The 15549-nt window shown below is 44.4% G+C and overlaps 1 protein-coding gene across 1 annotated transcript in view; it reads left to right on the forward strand.

Annotated features, from left to right (window-relative positions):
* SEMA5A (semaphorin 5A) overlaps positions 1-15549 on the forward strand; it is a 297610-nt gene that overhangs the window by 236323 nt on the left and 45738 nt on the right. The window contains 1 exon segment of the mRNA XM_021702499.1: positions 3284-3431. Within this exon segment, the coding sequence (XP_021558174.1) occupies positions 3284-3431 (148 nt within the window).

Here is a 15549-nt window from a genome sequence, read left to right on the forward strand (position 1 = left end):
CTGGCTAGCCTAGCAATTTCTACTTCCCTCCTGACCTGCCTCGCAGAGGGTGACATAGTCACACATCTTGGCGTAGCTGTTTTCCCAGGACTGCTTTAACAAGAGAAAGAGAAAAATGGAAGGCAAATGGTGGACAACTTTAAAATGCAGCCAAATATATCATTTATTGACACTGATCGCAAGTGCTGTGCTCCACGCAGTTTTCAGGCTCTCCTGCAGTAGATTCAGCTATACTAACATGCTGAGTGTTTTCAGAGGTGGCCTGCCATGGGCAAATAGGAGGAAGTATTTGTGCGCTGTGATGTGTTTTGCTATGGGAAAATGGTAACTCCCTTGCTGTGCTTTTTATTAAAAGCCAAGTGGGGTTTTTTTTTTTTTTTAATTTATTTATTTGAGAGAGAGAGAGAGAGAGAGAGAGAAACAGCATGAGAGGGGATAGGGTCAGAGGGAGAAGCAGGCTCCCCGCTGAGCCGGGAGCCCGATGTGGGACTCGATCCCAGGACTCCGGGATCATGACCTGAGCCGAAGGCAGTCGCTTAACCAACTGAGCCACCCAGGCGCCCTAAAAGCCAAGTGTTTTATAAGCATATTTAGCAAGATTTTCCTTTGCCCTCTCTATTCTTTTATTGCTTGTTTTTGTTTCTGAAAGCTAAAATGAGGGTAAGGAGTCCTGGTAGTTTATACCTTTTAAATGTCGGTGCATCGGCCTGGAAACGGGAGGTGGCCTTCTACTTCTCAGTTTATCCACAGTGAGAGAAGGTACCTGTGGATATTTTGAATCAAATGCTGCCAGATCTGATGTTCTGAGTTTTCTTTTCTCCCAAATGTGTTGTTGAATGGCACCTTCCTCTTGGGACACTCTGTGCACCGACGCATATGTTAATAATCGTGGGTAGTCAAGGATGTTTTCCTTCTTGCAATTCTTCGTGTTTGCACATGCTTCCTGAGGCCAAATTCTTTTCATCTGTTGTCTCCTCAATTTTGTTTTGGCTCTCCTATGTAGAGATCCCACTCTCTTAATTAGAAAATTCCTTCCCTTTCTCCCCTCCACGTAAGCGTGTCCATGGCCCTGAACTCTGAGAGTCAGAGCCCTGGGAGGCTGGGTATGACTCTGGAAGAAGGAAACCTAATGCTTCTCTTTCTTAAAAATTGAGAAGATGAAAGAGAGAGGATTTTTCGGTTCCATTGACTAGTCTTCTAGGTGACCCGTTTAGAGAAACTCAACCATGTGCCTTAGTGGTTCTTGCCTTTGGAGGCTTCTCTGCCATGACATAGCAGCTCTCTCTACCCAGAACGTGTCTCCCACGTTCCCACAAGTGGGAGGCTGACATGTGACTCTACTGTTCGTCTCTTTGTTTTTCCCTGCACTCACACAGTTGCCGCACCTTTGCCCCACTCTACCAAGTCCAAGTGCGTCCCTTTTCCTCTTTCCACCACCATCATGTTTGTCCAGCTTGGAACACCTCTCCCTTACATTGTTGCAATCCATTCTCTCCTGGTTGGCATTTGCCCCCTCTGCTCTTCCTGCTGGTGGGGTTTTTGGAGACTGGACCCCACACTTAACGCATGGAGAGCTCCTGAAATCCCAGGGAGCTCCAGGCCACCAGTGGGATGAGGCAGAAATCCCTGGAGACTGGTCTTCACTCTGGAACTCGGACGGTGCTATTTTGTCTCTCGAGCTCTGTGGGACTTTCTTGATTCCTTTTAAGTATGTTTCAAGTTCTTCCTCCTCATAAAAGTAGGTGATGCTACTTCCCGTCACCTTCTTCTGTTCTCTTCTCCCAGGTCACCTTTCTAACTTCACTCTTCCCATTTCTATATTCTGTTCTTTTCCACAATGGCGGCCATTGCTCGCTTTGCCTCATCCTGTGGACTCCCCTTGGCTTGGCCTGGCTCTGACCTTTTGTCTGTACTTGCCTCTGAGGTCTTCAGATTCTCCACAGAGTTTTCCTGGTTTGGTGGAAAAACACTCGAATCTTACCCGCATTTGCCGTCTGGAAACCGCACTCTCCAAATGACTTGTCCTGGTTTCTGGAAACCAGCTACCATTTGTCCTTACTTTCTACTCATTAAGATAGTATCTTCTGTTCTGGGCTTGTGCCCATTTCCCTGTATTCATCTTAGGTTGTAAACACCTGTTGTATGGAAACGCGCTTTGTAATGTCCTTTGTGTAATGCCCTGCAGGATTTAGCGTTTATTAATAACCATGACATTACAAGTGACTGACTTAGCCTCGCAGATAAGAGTCTCTGCCTCCTGTCTGAATCCAGATGGGGTGGGTAGAGAGATGTCAGAAAAAGTCTTGCATGCTACTGTCCTCTAGCAGCTAAATTTCTGTTTAGAAGATGGAGAACTGAATTTAAATAGTCCTTTAAATGGCCAGATATGTCTCACTACGTTTGCTTATGGGTAGAGCAATCTCTTCCTCTTTAGAGGCTGTAACCTATAGAATGCCAGGCTGTTTCCTTCTTGTTTTTTGTTTGTTTGTTTGTTCATTTGTTTCTCTCATTTGGCTTCATTTCACTTGTAGTATTAAAGGCTGAGGAGAAATTTGACTCATTTAAGGCTAAAGAAAGCCTTGTAAAGTTGGCTAGTAATTGACAATGTGAATGTATATTTAGAAGTCCAGAGTATATAAATAGGACCAGTGTTTGTAAATAGTTATTCAACTTTTCTGGAATAACTGGTGGTCTTTTAAATTAAGGTTCTTTGACATCATTTTGAGAGTCTACAAATAAATTTAAAAATACAATAACCTAAGGAGTGTATGGCGTGAGTCCTCCTGCTAAAATCAGGCTTTAACTTTTCTTTAATTTATATTAATAGGATCATGGAGCCTTACTTGATTCAAGAATGAGAAATGAATTCCAAATACACTTTTGCTGACTTTGTGTCCACAACCTACTTTATCTTTCAGTGTTTGTGTTTAGAAGATAAATGCCCTACCTAGATATTCTCTATGTGTTCTCATTTTTGGGTGTCTATTTGAAGGGTTTTGTTTTGTTTGTTTCTCCTCTAATTGGCTGCACAGGAAGCTCCATCCTGCATTGTGAGTTTAGCATTTTCTTCATTGTGTCCCATGCATCTCATTGTCTGTGCCCTCACAGCATGGCCAGCACCACATCTGCCCCCTTTACCATGCCACCACTCTGCACACACAGAGCCCCTCCACGTGGAGCATGCCCATGTGTTCAACATCGGTGTAGGGACGGACCGTGGAAAGGTCTGTGGCTTCATGTTGTCCTGAACAGTTTCCTTTTCCTCTTGGTTTTCCCATCACAGATACTGCAACGAGCATTTGCTGTGTCCCCCGCACATGTTCTGGACAGGCTGGGGTCCTTGGGAACGGTGCACGGCCCAGTGTGGGGGTGGTATTCAAGCTCGCCGCAGGACCTGCGAGAATGGACCTGACTGCGCGGGCTGTAATGTGGTGAGTATGAACTTCGGTGTTCCCAGCCCATGACCTAGAGCTGGGTGTCCCGAGCCAGCACACACTGGGTGTTCTGCACACACCTGATACACTGCAAGCATTAAGTGTTCTGCAAACACCACATGCTCTGTAAGTGTGACATGTCTAGATACTGGGTGCTCTGCACACGCTTGATACACCGCAAACGTTAGATGTTCTACAAACACCACTAGGTGTTCTGCAAACACTGCATGCTCTGTAAACATGACCTGTCTAGACACTGGATGCTCTGTACACAGTAGATGCTCTACAGATACGACATGCTCTCACACAAGCAGATAGTCTGCAAACATTAGATTTTCAACAGGCACTAGATGCTCTACAAACATGAAATGCTCTGTAAACATGACATCCCCAGGCACAAGATACTCTGCATGCACTATGTACTGTAAATCATGTAAGTTTCTCTAGTTAATGAGACTATTTGGAGGAAATACTGGAAGTTCATAATAGCTTGGAGGCTTCTTGAATTAAATATTCAGTTCTGGGATAAATTGCCCCTGGAGTTTTTCAGTTCTGATTTGTGAGCTATGACAAAAGCTTCAATCTGCTTACCTGTGGTCACTATATTTGATTTGGGAAAGTGACGTATAAGGTCTCCACACTGAACCACGCTAAGGTATAGAATGCGGAACGAACCTGAAACACTCTGAGGGTTGAGAGACTATGGAGCTGTAGTCAGAGCACACTGGGGCCAATTCAGAGGGAATCAAAGACAACGTATAGTTTTGTTTTTCTTCTGCCTTAGCAGGTCATATTTCTTTTGACACTAAATCCTTAAATAAAATTCCACTTGTGCAAGCACCTTTCCAAAGGCCCGTTGTGGCTCTTCCTGCGCCCGCTGTAAGAATGACTGAGTGCCGAAGGGCGCTGGGCTTCCACCTGGTTCAGCTACCCCGGCTGGTGCCGCGGAGTGCACGCGGTGGGTGGGCGTGTGCTGGGAGAGATGTTCCGCATGGGAAGGTCTGGCTTGGCATCCTTCCTCCCTCACCTTTCCAGTCGTTCTTTGTATCATTTTCATAATCTTGGTCCATGAGGCTGAGCGATGTTTTTGTGCTGCAGTAAAGCTTGGTTTTGCGACATGCACAACCACACACTCCAGATAGCCTTGGAAAATTCAGAGAGAGGAAGAGGGTATGGGCATTTTTGTGAGATATGCCCAAACCAAGGAGATTTCTGTTCCTGGGATTTGCAATTAGATTCCTTCCCCTTCACACTGGCAAATATCGTGGTAGCTTTAATAGAAGCTCTTATTGGTTCTAGAAGCACTTCTTTCCAGGTTGGCCTGAACTAAATTTTGGCCATGAAGAATCTTAGTGCCAGTTTAGAATGATGTATTTATTGATATTTCAGAGGCTGAAACTTATTAAAAGGTGCAAGGTAAGCCCGTGAACACTCAGTTGCTCTAGGAAAACAGTTCAAAGGGGGTAGCTTTATTCTTTGCTGAAATACATCATTTCCTGCTTCTGGTGGCTCAGTGTCAGAGATGGGGCTCCCCACTCACGTATCAGGCTTTGTCTCATCGGCTGGGAATCTGCAGGGATTGATGACCTGAGTGGATCCTGCACTTTAGTTTCTAAAACTTTTCAGTACAAAGAACTCAGAAAACATTTCAGGTCATTCATTTTCTTATTACAAATTGACTTCAAGAGTTATATTTATAAACAGTTTAATGAAAGAAAGAGTTGTGTGAAGGAAAGTATAGCAAATCTCCTATGTAGTCACTGGAATCTGTGTGTGTGTGTATGTGTGTGTGTGTGTGTGAGATACATCAGATTATAAAGGTAAAAACTGAATGTCTTCCTAAAGTATTAATGTGTTTATTGCTTTGTGTCCAAATTTACAGAACTGTGTTTTATGAAACAAATATAACATCAGTTTTCAAATCCAGAAAAATGTCATGCATGTTTCCAATGAGCCTAATGTCAGTTCTTAGGTATTTTAGGTTTTTTTTTGGGGGGGGGGGTTGTTTGTTTTTTCTTCTTGACCATGTACTTCCAAGAAGGTATCAATCACTGTGGTACAATGGAGCAGTCGGTTGTTTTTTTTTTTAAGATTTTATTTATTTATTTGAGAGAGAGAGAGAACACAAGAGGGAGAATAAGAAGGAGAAGCAGATTCCCTGCTGAGCAGAGAGCCCAACGTGGAGCTCCATCCCAAGACCCTGAGATCATGACCCGAGCCAAAGACAGATGCTTAACCGAGCCACCCAGGTGCTCGAGCAGTCTGCTCTTTTATGATAGAAACACAACATTTATTTTTCTTCTTCTGTGGCTTTTCCCTCTTACTGCAGTTCCTGTCTCTTTGAAGGTACTAGTGCCAACTGAACAACAGAAACAGGATGATGAAGGAGGGGCTTGGCTTTGTTGGATTGCTGAGAAAATGTATCCCATCAGTTAAATCCCTAAGTTTATTTTAAAATGATAGCTACTTAAAGGAACATACTGATCATCAGATTCTTGCTACAGTTTATAAATCTTGAGGCACAAAGTAGGTTCATTGTTTATGGAGGTCTTCTATAAGGTAATAGCCGTTAAGCATAGGTAACATGATTTGGAAGTCATGAAGTTGATTATCCGCTTGCCAATATCTATATGGATGACGAGTCAGGTGGCATTTCTGAATCAGTCTTCTCTTCCAAGAAGGGGACAACAGTCCCTTCCCCCCACAGGGCAATGGTGAGTATCAAAGGTGGTGATGTCTGTGGGGTTTTGGCGCTTTCCTTCTCACCCTTGTTTCTGTTTGTTACTCCTGGACTCAAGCTGCTTCACCAAGTTCAAGCTTACTGGAAATGGCCATATGCTACTGAAATGTTATTTACACAGCAAAAGACATGTCTGTGGAAATGATAAGAACTTGAATTTCCTGAGGACTTATAGCAGTTTATAGAAGAAGAGTTGATTTCAAGTTCAAGTATGAAGAAGATATAAAAGACGAGAATCTTTTCTCGCTCCACCATGTTGAAATTGAAATACTACAAAGAGATCTCCCAAGTGTCATCTGTGAAATAATTATGTTCTTGTCTTCGAATAAATCTCTAAGCCTTTATTTAAATTTCAATAAGAAGTTGAGTTCAGACAAGTAAAGGGCCCTCTTTGAAAGCTATTATCTTTTTCCTCGAAAACCTGCTCTTAAAATTCCAAATGTTGACATTCTTCAAGATCTTGATTTCAGTTCTTTTGGATAAACATGCAGAAATGGGCTTGCTGGATCATATGGTAGTTCCATTTTTACCTTTTTGAGGAACTTTGATACTGTTTTCCATAGCAGCTGCACCATTTTGCATCCCACCAATGACCTGCCAGGGCTCCAATCTCTCCGCATCCAAAAGAACTGAAATCAGGATCTTGAAGAGATATCTGCGCTCCCGTGTTCAATGCCGCGCTATTCACAGGAGCCAGGTGTGGTAACAGTCTAAATGTCCATTGACAGATGAGTGGATAAAGAAAATGTGGTGTGTACAAACGATCGAATACTATTCAGCGTTTACAAGGAGATTGCACGGTGTGCGAAACTCAGACGAATCTTGAGGACGTCATGCTACGTGAACTTGGGCAGACACAGAAAGACAAGCACTGCATGATGACACATACATGAGGTATCTAAAATAATGAAATTCATAGACTCAAAGAGGGGAATGGTGGTGTAATCAAGGAGCCCTCCAGGGACTGGGGGAGATGGAAACGGGGAGTTCTGATCAAGGAGCACAAAGTTTCAGTGAAGCGAGATGAACAAGTTCTAGAGGTCCGCTTGTACAACATTGTACCTTCAGTATCGTACACTTAAAATCTGGGGGGTAGACTTCATGTTAAATGTTCTTATTGCAGCAAAATAAGATAGAATGAAATAATAAAAAAAAATAAAGTTTGGGGGGAAAAGTTCCGAAGGTTGAAGGTTTGGTGGCTGCAGAGCCTTAGGTTGTTTGGGGAGCTGGTTGACACGGAGTGGAGACCTGGATCTTGTGTAGCCATTAGTTGTGTGAGCCTGGGGCCCACCACGGTCCTGGACCTCTGTCTTCCCTGGTGCGGTTTGAGGCCGAGCCAGCTAGTGTCCAAGCTCCCAGGGCCCTGACATTGCTGATTCTCTGATCCTGGTATCTCTTCTCTGGACCTTGAGTCACAGGTATCCAGGTGACTAAGTGACCACTTGCTGCAACTGTCACTCCCTAGGGCTTGAGTCCTTGGCTAAGTTTGTATGAGACTCTTGATGACACGTCAGGACTCTTAAGGCACAGATATTTCCTCTCCGCTTCCAAGTAATTGTCTCTAGAGCCAAAGGGCTGCTGGGTTTCTCTGGACCTCACCGCTCCTGCACCACATCCCCGCGTGCACACAACCTCACAGAGCAGTGAGGGAGCGCGGGGGGCGGGGGAGGGGGCGGGTAGAGAGAGCTGGAGCCTCTGAGTCACCGGGACACCACAGGTGCTCTTCCACCTTTGCCATCCATGTCCCCAAATGAAATAGGAGGCATGAACACCCAGTGGCTGGGGTGATTATGCGTAGTCTTGCCCAGTGGCAAATCTAACCCAGGCATTCATAAAATAGAAATTATCATCACCATCATTATTGGCATCCATGAACAGCTTCTGGGGGAAAATGTCCTGTTCTTGAATAATGTAACAGCAGACACAGCTACCATTTTATATTTTATTATATTTCAGATTACCTCAATATTAGGTACTGATATATGGATATTATCGATATTTTACATTAAATATAATATTATTATTTTTTTAAGATTTTGTTTATTTATTTGAGAGAAAGAGAGAGCACATGAGCAAGAGAGCACAAGCAGGGGGAGCTGCAGAGGGAGAGGGAGAAGCAGACTCCCCACCAAGCAGGGAGTCCAATGTGGGGCTTGATCCCAGGACCCTGGGATCATGACCTGAGCGGAAATCAAGAGTCCACTGCTTAACAGACTGAGCCGCCCAGGCGCCCTGGTTGTCTTTCATTTCTAACCTGTTTTGATACTATCTAGTAACCATAGTGATAATTATTATATCAATTCTTATAAATCCTAACTTACTGAGTAACGTCAGATGAATTATTGAAGTGAAATTATAATTAAACATACTGGAGTTACTGTTTAGTCATGTTATGATAGACTGACATCTTGTGTTACATAATAAAATGCCCACAGTAACCCTGGCTGGTGGAGGAGAGAAATCAGGAGAAATGAAGATACTGAATGCATAGCCATCGAGAGCCGGGTACATTCTGTTTGTCTTTGGTTCTGTGACACATCTCTGGGAATGTGACTTTACTAATGTTTATGGATGTGGGAAGTGAGACAGCCCAGGTAGGCAACCTGCCCGAGGGTACCAAGTCTGTCTGCAGAGGAGCAGGGCCCCCGGGAGAAGTTGTCACCATTATGGTCCCTTCACCTTCTCTTTCCCCCCGGGAGAAATCAGCTGATCAGCTGAGGGAGACAGTGTCTGTGGGCGTTTTGCTACCAGGCTTTGAGCCTACATCCCGTCAGTGCCCTGACAAGTCAAAGTGATAATTATTTAATTTAAAATAGCCAGATCACTTTAGAATAGCCGTTTGGGGGTTAATGATCTTTGGCCTGTTTTTGTTAGATTTTTAACCTTTACTGGATAATACCTAGTAACCATAGTGATAATTGATAAATCAAGTTTTTATAAATCCTAGCTGACTGCGTAATGTCTGATGAAATACTGAAATGAAATTATAACAAAGCATACTGGGGTTGTTATTTAAGCAGGTTATGATAGGCTGGCATTCTGTGTTATGTAATAAAATAAGGAATTTTTATTGAGCACCTACTGCATACTGTAAACTACACTAAGCAATTAAAATCTGTTACGTTTATTCTCCCTGTATTCCTCCTGGGCAGTTTGCATTAGTACCTCATTTGGAGATGGAAAACTCAACTTGAGAAAGAATAATGAACCTGTCCAATAGCAAATGGCTGGTGGGTGACTGGGCCAGCCTCTTGAGAACTAACTCACTAGCACACATTGAACGAAATGACATCATTCCGTTTGCCTCATCTCTTTGCTGGATGTCCCGTAATAAATGACAGGACTTTGTTTTTCTTTCCTTTTATTGAGTACAAAGTGTATCTTAAAAGAAAGAGGAGCTTTTGTCCTTGTATACTTCTCTGTCCATTAGCACTCTTGATTTTCAGAAGACTGTGATCATATTCTTTCAGCCAGCCATGAGCGTACCAGGAGGAGATTCTCATGACCATGGAAATTAACTGAAGATAAATGCAAAACACAAGTCTTAATTTTATGTTTTGGCTGCAAATTACAACACATGAAAGGAAGAAAGACGGAATGATGTTATGTTCTATAAATGGAAATGCTCCCCAAATTAATGTTACTCAGACTTCCTCAAAGGTTTCAGCAGACATGTGAAAGAATAGAGCTAAAGACGGGGTCAGATACAACAAGGATAATTCAAAGCCAGGAACAGACATCGCGGGGCCAGCCCTGTATTTATTACTGAAATGTCACACAAAGTGTAAAACAGTTGACCCAACGCTGTGATTTCTGCTCTCAACAGGAAGCATAGGAGAGTATCTGTTTCCTAGAAACAAAAGAAGCAGCCTACAGAAGACCCTGAAAGGTCAAGAAGAAAGACATTAAGATCAATAAACCCTGTCAAAGGGATTCTGCGAAGGTTAATCAGCGTTGACAGAACATAATGAAAATTGTTTGGGTCAAATAAAGGCACTATAGATAAATTTAGGAGCAAGCAAAACCTGGCAATTGGAAGTTTATTTTTTTTAAAGATTTTATTTATTTGAGAGAGAGGGAGAGCATGAGAGAGAGAGAGAAAGACAGTGAGAGGTCATAAGCAGGGGAGAGGGGTAGAGGGAGAAGCAGGCTCCCCAAGGAGCAGGGAGCCCGATGCGGGGCTCTATCCCAGGACCCCGGGATCATGACCTGAGCCGAAGGCAGACGCTTCACTGACTGAGCCACTCAGGCGCCCAGGAAGTTTAAATAGGTTGTTACAGTTGAAAATAATAGCACTGTCACAAAATACCTCAGTTTTGTGTAGCACATTGGAGTTTGCAAAATTTTGAAAAACGCCATCTCACGCATTCCTGATTTTCCGAATGGGAAAACCAGGGTCCCGAGAAGACGATTTTGGCATCCGGAGCCCTGCTGCTGGCAGAGCAAGACCCAGCTCCAGGTCTGCTCAGCACTGAGGTGCTGGAAAGGTCCGGATGCTGTGTGGCCTCCTCCGAAAATCCTGGGGCAAGAATTTCGAGATTAACCAACAGAAGCTAATCTCCCCCCACCCACAAAACCGGATAGATTCAAAGACACTTAGAACGATTCGTTTCCTTTCCTCCTGGATTAATACAGTGATCTCTGGCACCCCATTTCTTTCTTTTTTTTTCTTTTAAAGATTTTATTTATTTATTCATGAGAGACAGAGAGAGAGAGAGGCAGAGGGAGAAGCAGGCTCCCCAAAGAGCAAGGAGCCCGATGGCGGAACTCGATCCCAGGACCCCGGGATCATGACCTGAGCCGAAGGCAGATGCTTAACTGACTGAGTCACCCAGGCGCCCACCCCATTTATTTCTTAGTGCTAAACCGTCTGCAAGAGACCCTCCGCCTCCTTGGGATGGCACCTGCTTCCAATCAGCTGGGCAGCTGGTCCCTCCTCTGCTTACGACAGAGAAGAAACGTGACGTCGGGGGGGACGAAAGTGCTTGAGCTTACACAAGTAGTTTTAAGCTTCTTCTTGTTAGTTTGTGGTTGTCCGTTTCCTTTGTGCTCACAGGTGGTTTGAACAGTGGTTATCCGGAGATCCATGGTTCTGCCGTGGACAGGTACACTTCTATGAGGAGGGGCATCGGAGGTTTTCCCTCTGTTGTGTTACTTTGTTTCCTCTGTTCCATGTGTGCCCAGCACAGGCGAGGCCGTGGGTAAAGCGTTACTTCACTTTGGGCCGAGATCCATTTCTGTACGTTTATTCGCCGATGCCGACCATGCCCTGAAAGCTCATCACAGGCGCTGACCTCTCGCCTGGGTTCCCTGCGTGGGCTGCTTATCGAGGAGTCTGGAAGCTTACTTTAATGAGCCATTTGGCCCTTCTACAAGATATAACTAGTTTAGATACAACTAGTTTAGATGCAACTAGTTTTATGCAGTTTATGAAAATACCAATTCATAGTTCTAAAAAACCCAATTTTTTAAAAGATTTTATTTACTTATTTGTCAGAGAGAGAGCACAAGCAGGGGGAGCAGCAAGCAGAGGGAGAAGCAGGCTCCCCGCTGAGCAGGGACCCCAACGTGGGGCTCGATCCCAGGACTCTGGGATCATGACCTGAGCCAAAGACAGACACTTCACCGACTGAGCCACCCAGGCGTCCCAAAAAACCTAATTTTCTTAAATAAAATGGAGTAGATGAAATTAGGTAAAATCATATACTTGATTCTAACTCAATTGAAAGCATATAGAACTTCTATGGAGAAAAATAGTATTTTTCATCACCACTATTATAATTAATGCAGGCCAAGAATTTTTGCTTGGAAAACTTCTTAGGGATTTTATTATTTATTCCTGCCACAGGGATGTGGCATTATTGTTAGAATAACCATTTTATAGGCGTGGAAACATGACACAGAGATGTGGTGGCCCAGCTCATGCAAGGGGCGGCCAGACTCAAGGCCAGGCGTTTGTACTGATGGCCTGTGTGTTTCCAGCTACATTCGGTAGCCTTATCTATAGTTGAAAAATAATTTCAAAGGGTAAAGTTTGAAAGGCTGCAGTTTTCCTGATGTCACCATAAACACAAATGTGCTTATGGAAATCTGTTTTGCCCAACTGAATATGATCCACAACAGATTTGATAAAGTGAATCATTCAAGATAAACGCTGAAAAGAGGCAATCAGTTATCACTTATCGAGAACAAGAGATGACCCTTAGTGGCTTCTTAGAGTGCATGTAATTGAAGGGCCAGAGGGACTAGAGGATTCTTGGGGGAAGCCTAGATACCCAGATGCTTCTGGGAGGGGCACCCGCCAATACCTGTCCTCCAAAGCCTCTATATACAGTTGTGCAGGTTGTGTACTGCATAAATCTGAGGGGTGTTGAAGATGATCTAAATGTAGTAGTACCCTGCAGAAGGACAGTGCACAGCCTGGGTACAGTATGAGCTCCATTTAACATAGAGCTTGATCACATAGTCTTTCCTGGAGCTGAATCTACAGCAGCAGCTGAGACAGATGAGGGGAGCAAGGCAGGGAAGGAGAAAAAGCTGGCTACTGCTGTGAACAGCAGGGCAGATATCCTCCAGGATGGCTGAGAAGCCTGTGGAATGGCTGTCATAAGCGCCAGGGCTCATGGGCTCCCCTTCGTTGAGGGATGCTCCTGACTGCATAGTCCCCGGGGGGCTCAGAGAAGACCCTAATGGGAGAGTCACAGGAAGTGAGACCTGTGCCTCTGGGAGATGTGACTGGCATACAGCTCCCTGCACCATGCCTGCAGCTGGGATCATGGGGTGGGGGCTGCAATGTGGGGCCCCCAGGGCACTTGCTACACCTGGCTTTGTGAACCCAAATCCTGAGCACGCTAGAACGGGCTTGTGAGCCCAGGAATTCTAAAGCTGCCGTCCTGTAATTGGAGCTCAACCCTGCCTTCTAGGGTGCCGTGGACTCCCAAACTCTCCAGCCATCGGATGGCTGTAGATGCTTATTACTGGGCAGATTGCACTTTGTTTTCCATCAGACGTTTTTATCTAGCTCAGTGGTTCTCATCATGTTCCTCCCATGGGAAGAGCTGTTAGGGGGGTCCTGGGAAAGGTCTCTGTATTCCGGCAATAAGAGATGCAGGAAGGGAGGTTTCCTTTCCTCCTCCGGATACTGGTGTGTGAGCAGGTGAAGCTAGAAGGCTGCTCTCCAGCTGCTGACAGCCTGAGGGGTCACCAGGTTGGGGCCGAGAGGAAGACCCGAGCACAGCAGAGAGGCAGAGCTGGGGCGCCCGGCTGCCTAGGGCACCCCCTTGCTAGGGACTGTGTTATGTGAGATCCGAAGTCCCCATGACTTTTGCTGGTTTGAGTCAAAACCATCTTAACTGCTATGCCTGCCCCCGCCCCTCCTCCCCCTCCTCCTCAGAAGCCCCTGGAATCCCAGATCCTCAAGGATGGAGAGGGGGTGGGCACCCCCCCCCAAGCTTTCTCACTCCTGTCCTATCTCTGGAAGCTGCCCTGCCTCTTAAAACCACTTCACAACTGATATTAAAAGGCATGCTCTTTCTTGATTGTTATAGTTGTTACAGGTGGTCTAGAATTTTCCTGTGATCCACATGAGCTCCACAAAATCTCCACGAATGATCTTGACCTTCATGAAGAAGGTCACAGCGTGAATTCCGCTACTGAGAATGTGTTATGCCTTCCAAAGTCAGTTTGTTCTGTGTGTATTCACGCAAGCCTAGAAAGATTTTTAGACTCATGGCCATTTAGTGGAAATTTTTATGACTGAGAACACTTACTCAGTTACTTTGTTTCCATAAATAAACTGCAGATGTTTTAATGTCAGGTATTGGAAAATCTTTATCATGAAATTTATTGGTAAACTGTAAAGAAAAAAAAAAAATCTCACCTAAGTCACTTTTTTTTTTTTAAAGATTTTATTTATTTATTTGACAGAGAGAGAGACAGCGAGAGCAGGAACACAAGCAGGGGGAGTGGGAGTGGGAGAGGGAGAAGCAGGCTCCCCACCGAGCAAGGAACCCGACGCGGGACTCGATCCCAGGACCCTGGGATCATGACCTGAGCCGAAGGCAGACGCTTAACCGCCTGAGCCACCCAGGCATCCCAAAGACTTTTGTCATTTACTGAATTGATAGTACTTCTTGTTGTGTGATCTTCATCTGGTGTACTCAGTTTGGCAAAGCCCTTTGTACGTCACAGTCTTAATGGAGGTTTGTCTGAATGCACACTGATGTGACCAGACTCAGAGCATCTTGATCCCCCCGCCCCCCATTTTCATTCCACCATGACTGAATGACTATTAAGCTCCTACCCCGTGCTGGGCTGCGGGGACAGCAGGGGGAATAAGGGACTCACGATCCCTGCTTAAAACTTCGGAGTCAGCCTTCTGTTGTGAAGCTTACCTCAAAATGGTCTCTACACTAGTTTGTTCATTGTCTCATTCTTGTGTTTATGGGTTCTGTTGATACCCCTGTTCACTCACAAGGATGGGGCGTGTTGTAGAAATAGTTCACATACATACAAATGTAGTCCAAGGGTTTTAAAATGAGTTTTGATCCCACTATCCTTGTCATTTGGTTTGGCTCACAGCAGGCAGTTCTTCCTTTTGGAGAAGTAACATACGTGTTTAATTATATCAACAATATGTTTTAATTTGTGTTTTGCTTAAGATTTGCATTTCCCATTTTTTTTTTTTATTATTTCATCTGAGCGTCTTCAGTGGAATTATTAAACGTATAATTTCGGTTGTTAAAACACTTCACATACATAATAATTTTCAAAGCAACTTGTAATTAAATAAGGAAGGGAAGCAACAGATGTTGGAACATGAAAAAATGGTTTTAAAACATTGACTGTTTTTCCCAGATGCCATGGTTTCTTCCTCCCCAAGTGCTACCCAGTCCTAAAATGTGGAAGAACTAGAGCCCCGTTCAGAACCCTTTTATGTGAATACAAGAAAGACCATAAGAAGCTCCTGCTACATTTAGATTTTTTTCCTTTAATCGTTCTAAATAGAAATACAAGGTGATGTGAGGAAGTCTTCGAGGGTTATCAGGAAAAAAAAACAGTAATTATTTTGCTCTGCCGTCTCATGCTGAGCCACAAGAACATTCTTCGAACAGACAGTGTCTCCATTTCTCTCCAAGGCCTGGTTTTTCAAGATCCGTTTGACTTGCAGAATCTCAGGAGGCTCTGGTTTGAAGGGACGAGTTGCAATAAAGGCTCTTAAAGATAGATTTGGCTCCTAGCACGCCACATTCTTGCATGATTTTATAAAGCCATGCTGCATGAGAAAGTCCCATCCCACACACGACCACTTGGCGTCTTGCTTCTGTCATGATGTGACACATTTCCCACATCTGTCCCAGTCTGTCCTGGCCCCAC

The sequence above is a fragment of the Neomonachus schauinslandi genome, chromosome 7 (assembly GCF_002201575.2).
Source record: "Neomonachus schauinslandi chromosome 7, ASM220157v2, whole genome shotgun sequence".
NCBI lineage: Eukaryota > Metazoa > Chordata > Mammalia > Carnivora > Phocidae > Neomonachus > Neomonachus schauinslandi.